Source organism: Asparagus officinalis, chromosome 1 (genome assembly GCF_001876935.1).
Source record: "Asparagus officinalis chromosome 1, Aspof.V1, whole genome shotgun sequence".
Lineage (NCBI taxonomy): Eukaryota > Viridiplantae > Streptophyta > Magnoliopsida > Asparagales > Asparagaceae > Asparagus > Asparagus officinalis.
The window spans coordinates 122,263,970-122,270,427 of record NC_033794.1 but is presented as its reverse complement, the minus strand read 5'-3'; the positions used below and the strand labels follow the sequence as shown (position 1 = coordinate 122,270,427).

General features: G+C 40.2%; 1 protein-coding gene across 1 annotated transcript in view; it reads right to left on the bottom strand.

Annotated features, from left to right (window-relative positions):
• Positions 1-5,271, bottom strand: part of LOC109840848 (nicotianamine aminotransferase A-like) — a 24,599-nt gene extending 19,328 nt beyond the window's left edge. Inside the window, exons 1-2 of the mRNA XM_020409645.1 lie at positions 5,082-5,271; positions 273-397 (exon numbers count right to left, since the gene is read on the bottom strand). Coding sequence (XP_020265234.1) covers positions 273-397; positions 5,082-5,271 — 315 coding nt within the window. The remainder of the gene's footprint in view (positions 1-272; positions 398-5,081) is intronic.

Below are 6,458 nucleotides of genomic sequence, written 5' to 3'. Positions count from 1 at the left end.
TCCTATACAAATATATATGTGAGCTTGTGGCTAGCATGAACCTGCCAAATGCAATGAAAAACTTCATTTTAAATATGGTAGGAAAAGGGTTATTCTTAAAGAAACTACAATCACAGATGCTATGAGCTCATAAGAAAACCTACATGTGCGTCGACAATATCACAATAGTTAAGGAACATGAGCGAAATATATCAAGTTACAACTGTACTGTAAAGTAATGCATTTATCATACAGGCATGCAGGTATTATTGTCTAACACATGGAAAACTCACCTGGATAAATGTTGCAGGACATGATGTAATGTTGATGAAGCTTTCAATGCTCTCAGCAATCTGAAAAGAACGAAAAGGAAAATTATCACTAACCTCAATCGGATTGCAAAGTTGAGAATTGAGTCCTAATGAAAATTTGAGAGTAATAAGCTAAGCAAGATTTAAAGTGTAGCAAACATAACACAATATGTGCTGTCTGTCCATCCAGTGTATTCACCTTGAATACTTTAATGTGTCATCAGTGAGCAATTAAGCAATGTTTCTAGAAGTAAAAATTGCTATATGGAAAGAAACCTGAAAAAATAACCGTGCAAAGAAAACTAGAATAAGAGTTTCACTCTCATTTGTGTTCTTCAATATTCCTGATTTGGTTTATTTAATATATTCCAATCTCATTTGCCCTAGTCCAAAAGAAAAACCTCCTTTTTCAGAGTCAATAGAACTGCTGCCACTTCTACTTAATAATCATTGACAACGAGCAATCCACAGAAGCACTTTGTCTCCAGCATAGTCAACTACTTTCTTTACTTTATATACAAACCTATGTTTGAGAAACATTAGAATCAGGAGTGATTAGTCATTTTGTCCATTTTCTTTCAATCGTTCTGAGACTTACTTTTTAATCAGAGTGATCTTTCATCTTTTCAATCTTCATTTTTTTTATTAGTGCAATGTTTTTATTATTAAATTTGTGTTCATTTATTATCTTTCTTGTTTATTTCGTGTGGTTATTTAATACTATTATCTAATTATTCTGTAATTGCATCCCTTCTCCTACACATCATTTAGCTCATGATTTTTCACTTGTAGCATTTACTTCTATGGTTGGACATTTGCTTTAACACCATTTGAATTTTAAAATAACTACAGTTTCCATGTATGATGTATCTATTAAATTTAGTTCCTCTAAGTGTACATTTATGTCTGTATGATCATATGTATATATTTACATGTGTGTTTATATAAGAGCGTGTGTTTCTTCATTTATCTAATTCTAATTACACATTAGTGTTAGTCTTAGTGATGTAGACCCAAAGCTGGAATCAAAAGAAGAAGGAAATAGTCAAATCGCTGATCAGTCGACCGGAGGAGGACATCCAGTCGACCGCGAACCCTGTAGAAAATTGAGGAGAAGATATCACTCTAGTTGGTCGACCGTTGCAAGATGGCGTCGACCGAGTGTGGTCATCTGGTCGACCGAAGGTGATGATCCGATCGACTGAAAACGTGCACCAGACCCTGTAAGAAAACTACGTTCTGGCCGTTCGATCGAAACATCATGTCCGGTCGACCGACGATGTTTTTTCCAGTTTCCTGTTTTGATCGGGATTCTGTTTCCACCCAGACTTCTATATATACTCTTGTATGTTTTAGGGTTTATAAAGACACGAAAAATAGAGGGTTTTGGCGACTCTTTGAGATCAAATTTCTTAGAGAGAGAGAAGCATATTGTGAGCATTATAATTTTTTTCAATTAATCAAAGAATTGTATGGTGTGGCTCTCGAGGACGTAGGCATGTTGCCAAACCTCATTAAATCTGGTGTGTTCTTTCTTGTTTACTTTCCTGCAAATTTATGTTTTATTTGTGGTGATTTTCCTACTTGCTCAACTCTCAAACACAAGATCCGGAAGTGCACGAATTCGATGTGATTGTTTCAGATCCCTAACAATTGGTATCAGAGCTTCGTTCAGAAGATTTGTGTGAGAGCCATGGCAGAGGAAAGCAAATCTAAGATCGAGAAGTTTGACGGATCAAACTTCGCCTACTTAAAGTCACAAATGAAGGACTATTTGTACCAGAAAGACTTGTATCGCCCATTGATGGACAATGCTAAGTGAAAGAAGAAAGAGGAGTCAGACGAGGATTGAGAGATACTGGATAGGAAAGTTTTAGAGAAAATCTGGTTATCGCTCGCTAAGACAGTCACTCATAATATTTTGAAGGATAAGACGACGGTGTGGCTTATGGAAGCGCTCGCTAAGATGTATGATCAATCGTCCGCCGCAAACAAGGTGTATCTCGTCAAAACCCTCTTGAACCTCAAGATGGCAGAAGGACGGTCCTTCACGATGTACCTCAGCGAGTTCAACACGATTGTTGATCAGCTTATCTCCGTAGACTTCACGTTCAATGATGAAGTGCATGCCCTATTATTACTATCACAGTTGCCGGATAGTTGAGCAGATTGTGTGACGACAATCAGCAATTCGGCGGAAAAGAACAAGTTGAAGCTGAGCGAGGTTGTGAGCATGATTCCATCCGAGGAGGTTAGAGGGAAAGCGTTTGAATCAGAAGGTTCAGGTTTAGTTCTAAGTTTTGAGCAAAGAAGCAGAAGCCAGAAGAAAAGGAACCAGAATAAGAATCGATCGAAGTCAGTCAAGAAGAGGTCAAACTTGAAAGTTAGGCTTATCAAAGGGAGGTGTTGGAACTGCGGCCAAGATGACCATATATCTTCAGTCTGCAAAGCGCCTAAGAAGGACACGAGTGAGCAAAAGGTTCATATCGTGCATGATACATTGATCCTTGCTATGGACAACAACTCTGATTCTTGGATCATCGACTCAGGAGCATCTTTCCACGCCACTGCTAACATGAAGCTTCTCTAGAATTATGTAGCAGGGGATTTTGAAAAAGTATATTTGGGGGACAACGAGCCTTGTAATATTGTTAGAAGAGGTTATGTGCAAATACAGATGAAGGGCACCAAGTGGAATTTGAAGAACGTGAAACACGTATCGAAGCTGAAGAGGAATCTTGTTTCGGTAGGATAACTTAGAGCAGAAGGCTATGTTTCGACTGCACCAGGGATATATGGAGGATCTTCAGCGGTACGATGGTTGTTACCCGTGGCAACAAAATATGAACTCTCTACAGCACCTCACATGCGAGTGACACCCTCGTAATTGCAGCTGGCAAAGAAAGTACGGATCTGTGACACAATAAATTGGGACACATGAGCAAAAATAGGATGAAGATTCTACATTCATAGGGGAAGCTAACCGACATGGATTTCATGGAAGTTGGTATTTACGAGGACTGTATCTTTAGAAAGCAGAAGAGAGTTAGTTTCCAGAATGATGGAAGGACACCTAAAGCTCAGAAGCTATAGTTAGTTCATACTGACGTATGGGGTCCAGCTAGTATGTCTTCTCTTAGCGGTTCAACGTACTATGTCACATTCATCGACGATCACTCTAGGAAGGTGTGGATATACTTCATGAAGCATAAGTCAGAGGTGTTCAGGATCTTCAAGAAGTGGAAGGTCATGATGGAGAACGAGACAGATCAAAATGTAAAGAGTCTAAGATCAGACAACGGTGGAGAATACGAGCTAGAGGAGTTCAAAAGGTTCTGTGTTCTAAATGAGATTCGTTTGAAGATGACTACTCCAGGAACGCCACAACAGAATAACGTTACGGAGAGAATGAACTGGATATTAACGAAGCGTGTGAGGAGCATGCGTCTACATGCAGGTCTGCTTAAGACATTTGGGTGGATGCTGTGCAGATGACAACTTACTTGATTAACCACGGGCCGTCAGTTTTATTAGATTTTGGAATTCTAGAGGAGGTTTAGAGTAGCAAGAAGATCAATCTCTCACACTTACGGGTATTTGACTGCATGACATATGTTCATATCAGTGACCACGTCAGGGATAAGCTAGAAGCTAAGTCACAGAAGTGTACATTCATTGGATACGATATTGATGAGTTCGGATATCTGTTTGGTTCAAAAGTCGCTGCTGTGGAATTCATTATAACTTTGTTCGATTACAACAAATTCGAAAGAATAATCTTTTTATATAAGCTTTTTCTAGCACAACAAAACAAAATTACAAACTCTTGAGAAACAAACACGAAAATGTCTATCAATTTCTCCGTTTTTCGTGGGACTTTGCCTGCTGCCCGGAACGCTCTTGCGATTTGCAGTGACGCCGGATTCACTGCATCGTGAAGCAGGTGGGCTTATGATTCTAAACTTTCTTATCGAAGTAGAAATTGAAACGATATCTTATCGAAAGTAAGATGTCGCTTCTCATTAAACACACAGTCAAAAGTCTTACATTTTCAATGCGCTTGCAAGAAAGAACTCAAATCTCTGCTCTGCTTCTGCTCTGGAATGCTCTAACAAATGCTCGAATCGCGTCAGAAGTGACCTAGGGGGGTATTTATAGCTCAAGGGTCAGTTAAGCTGCAAAACTCATAACAATCGAAGAAGTCAGTACGGTAGACAGTGTTCTTCTGTCTGCGCTGGTTGCGAGACAGCGTTTTGCTGTCTCGACCCGCGAGCACAGTAAATTTGCGTCTCGCTCCAGCGAGACAGTAAATCTGTCTCCGAAATAAATGGCAGTTTCTTCGCTGTAACTGTTCTAATCACGCTTTTTCAAACTCCGTTATTCTCTGGCAGTTATCCCGTGATTTTCGCCCATTGATGTTTCCCAGTCATTGGCATTAAGGACACGTGTAGGGCATTACAAATGTAGTTTTGACTATTTCAACACATGGTCTCGCTGGAGAGAAGCAAAAGACTGTCTCGCGCTGCGAGACAGCAAAGACTGTCTCGCTGGCGAGACAGAAAGACTGTCTCGCTGGCGACAGGCAGAGCTCGACTGCGTGACCCCAAGCGTCTCGCGGAGACGTTCATACTTTTTGATCTTTCTTCGTGATTTTTGAGTGATCTTCTCTAATGCTTGGATAATCTATTAGCATTTTTTGACTGCCTACAAGATACCCCCTCCAAAGTATTCCAGGACTCATTCTTTTATAGAGGACATGGGATACTTTTGGATACAGATAGATTTACTTACGATCCTTCAATGCTTGGCTGAATAGATCGTATGAATAGGACTTGTAAAATGGCCTCAATGTTTTAGCCTCTTCTGTCTTAGTACTACCAGTTCTTCGTAGAAAGCTAACGTTCTCCGGCGTCGCGTTTATCGCTGACCGTTGTCGAGATCCTTGAATCTGAAGTGATACTTGCTGCTGTGAATTCAGCATTTACCTTGAATTGTAATATCCATTGAGAAATTTCCTACAGGCTTATCCTTAAGAAGTTTCAGAATAATATTGTCTCCAGAAACTTCCTGCTTGAGGGTGGGAATACAGTTTAGATGCACTGTGTACCATGTGGATCTATGTCATCTGTATTGCCATTTGCGCTTTTTGACCAGTGCAGGATAAATTACTTAACGTGTTTCACGGAGCAAAACAGAATAGCTTTTTACTGTCTTACTGGCGAGCGACAGTATTGTTTCTGTCTCGCCTCAGGCCCAGACAGAGTGTGCCTGTCTCGCTCAGCGAGACAGAGTTTCCTGTCTCGCCCGGCTGCTATATAAGTCGGGACTTAGGGTTTTAGGATTTTTTCACTTCGACTTTTTTGCGATTTTCAGGCGATTCTTGGGCGATTTTCGAGCGATTTCGACCAGTTCTTCACCTCTTCTTCTTCTCTTCGTTTCTGACTTGGGTGGTGCTTCGATTTGAAGAGATTTCATTTGGATTTGAAAGGTTTGTTTCCCCTCTTTTCTTCAAAATCTTGACTTTCGGCAACCTGTGACTGTGCATGCATTATTTCTGAGATAAGCCTTGATATTTTGTTCAATTTTACGTTCAAAAAACCTAACTTTCCATCGGCTTTCACTGTAGATCGCATATTCATTATGTCGCCGCGTAGAGCTCGAGGAAAGGGAATCCGACCGACTGTTCAGAGCCCCGAGGAGGCTGCCCCTGCTGCACCCTCACGTGGAGGTATATTTCTTTCACCTTTTCACGAATTTAAATATTGTATTTCGTCCATTCCATATATATATGCACCTGTATTTGCTTGCAGATCCTCGTTTGTATCCTTTGAGGTACCTTCGAGAAGAGCCGGTATCCTCCTTTGAGGGGATCGACGCTTAAAAGTGTTTGTTTTGCTTTGACAAAACACACTTCATAATACACAGGGGCGATTTTACATCATCCCATATGTATTGAAAGGTTTTGGTATGCCGTTATAATGCCCGCATACCTCCTTTATACATATGGTGGATAGAAAATCGTCACACCTATTATGAGATAACGACTATATCTTATAGAATGAGATATACCGTTTTTCTCTAAAATTTTAGGATGACACATACACAATTTATGTGTATGCCTCTTTTATCAGTCCGATTTCCTTCCACCACATTTACTGCTGATGTGAT